Source organism: Condylura cristata, unplaced genomic scaffold (genome assembly GCF_000260355.1).
Source record: "Condylura cristata isolate star-nosed mole 26May11 unplaced genomic scaffold, ConCri1.0 scaffold00012, whole genome shotgun sequence".
Taxonomy (NCBI): domain Eukaryota; kingdom Metazoa; phylum Chordata; class Mammalia; order Eulipotyphla; family Talpidae; genus Condylura; species Condylura cristata.
Genome location: NW_004567113.1, coordinates 55,173,235 through 55,174,828, shown reverse-complemented (window position 1 = coordinate 55,174,828; position 1,594 = coordinate 55,173,235). Strand labels below are relative to the sequence as shown.

The 1,594-nt window shown below is 70.8% G+C and overlaps 1 protein-coding gene across 1 annotated transcript in view; it reads left to right on the top strand.

Annotated features, from left to right (window-relative positions):
* Positions 1-50: 50 nt before the first annotated feature.
* OTOP1 (otopetrin 1) overlaps positions 51-1,594 on the top strand; it is a 17,454-nt gene continuing 15,910 nt past the window's right edge. Inside the window, exon 1 of the mRNA XM_004681520.2 lies at positions 51-658. Within this exon, the coding sequence (XP_004681577.2) occupies positions 67-658 (592 nt within the window). The 5' untranslated portion in view covers positions 51-66. The remainder of the gene's footprint in view (positions 659-1,594) is intronic.

Genomic DNA, 1,594 nt, shown 5'->3' with positions numbered 1-1,594 from the left:
GGAGCGAGGGGAACTAGACACTGGACGCCTAGAAGTCGGGTCAGCCCAGGTCAGGGGTTGGGGGAAATGCGGGAAGCGGGTGAGTTGGTCACCCTGCGGGGGGTGGGGGTGGGGGGGGGGGGAATAGAAGGGCAGAAAGGGGGAGAGCCGACCTTGGAGATTGACGAGTTGGGGGGCTGCTTGGCAGAGGGCGTGGGCCAAGGCAGGGCGACAGGCGGGCACGGGGAGGGCGCCCAACTAGGTGGGGGGCCCTCGATGGTGCCTCAGGGCCCAGAGGCGCTGGCCCCCCCGTGGGCCTCGGGCGCTCCGAATCCCGGGTCTTCAGCGACTGCCACCTGCCCGCCGCCCCGGCTCCCGGCCCCAGCGTCCCCTGAGGCGCCGGCCCCCCGCCGCGGCGCCGTCTGCGCCAGTGTCCCCCAGAAGCTGGCGGAGGCGCTGAGCAGCCAGTACGGGCTGAACGTGTTCGTGGCGGGGCTGCTGCTCCTGCTGGCCTGGGCCGTGCACGCCTCGGGCGTGGGCAAGAGCGACCTGCTCTGCTTCCTCACGGCGCTCATGCTGCTGCAGCTGCTCTGGATGCTGTGGTACGTGGGCCGCAGCTCCGCGCACCGCCGCCTCATCCGCCTCAAGGACGCGCAGGCCGGCGCGCGCTGGCTCCGCGGTGAGTCGCCTGCAGACGCGGGGCCGCCGCTCCGGGCGCTCGGCTTGCTCCGCTGACTCCTTTCAGCCTTCGGGCCTCTCTGCCTCCGCCTCCTGTGCCTCGCCCTTTCTCTTCATTAGGGTCCTTTCCACTCTAAGGCTCTCAGGGTCCTCGCGGTCCACCCCTGGAGCGGCGCCCACACTCCCTGTCCCCGACTCCAGACCCAAGATCTGGCCCCAGACGCCTCTCTGGTGTGCGCGTCCGACCGCGTCCTGTCCTGCTCCATTCTCAAAGGCCTCCGGTTCCCACCAGGCCTCCGTGCCTTCGCCTGCTCTGTTCCCGTGCTGGAATGCAGTTCCCACCCTCCGCCTGCCTCTGCTTCCCGAGACTGGGCCGGCCTCAGCCGCCCTCTCCATGGGGTGTTTCTGGGGCTCTCACCTGCTCACGGTTCCCACCGCACCCCATCCCCAACCCTCCCCACCCCACCGCGCCCTGGGTAGATACTGTCCTTGTGTTCTGCTTGACCCCTAACACTGTGATGGGGGCGGGGAGCAGGGAGACGCACCCCTCGGCTGGGCCCTGGGGACCTGGCATGGATGGGTTGGGTGTCAAGAAAACGGGGTGGCGTCAAGTCATGACTTGCGGGCTTGCCTGGTGGCGGCGGGCGGGGAGGCACTTGCCTCAGTCCCAACGTACTGACTGAGCATCTCGGAGCCAGGAACCCCTCCTCTGGAAGGCCACCCGCTGCGGGTCTGGGGGAACCGGCTGCTGTGGAGGGAGCTAGCGCCTGATACGCCGCAGGGGCTCTGCCCGGGCGCCCCCTGCGGGCCGGGACCTGCGTCTCCACCAGGACGCGCTCCCGGGGCCGACGCGCTCCCCCGGCCTATGCGCTCCCCCGGCCTATGCGCTCCCCGGGCCGACGCGCTCCCCCGGCCTATGCGCTCCCCGGGCCGACGC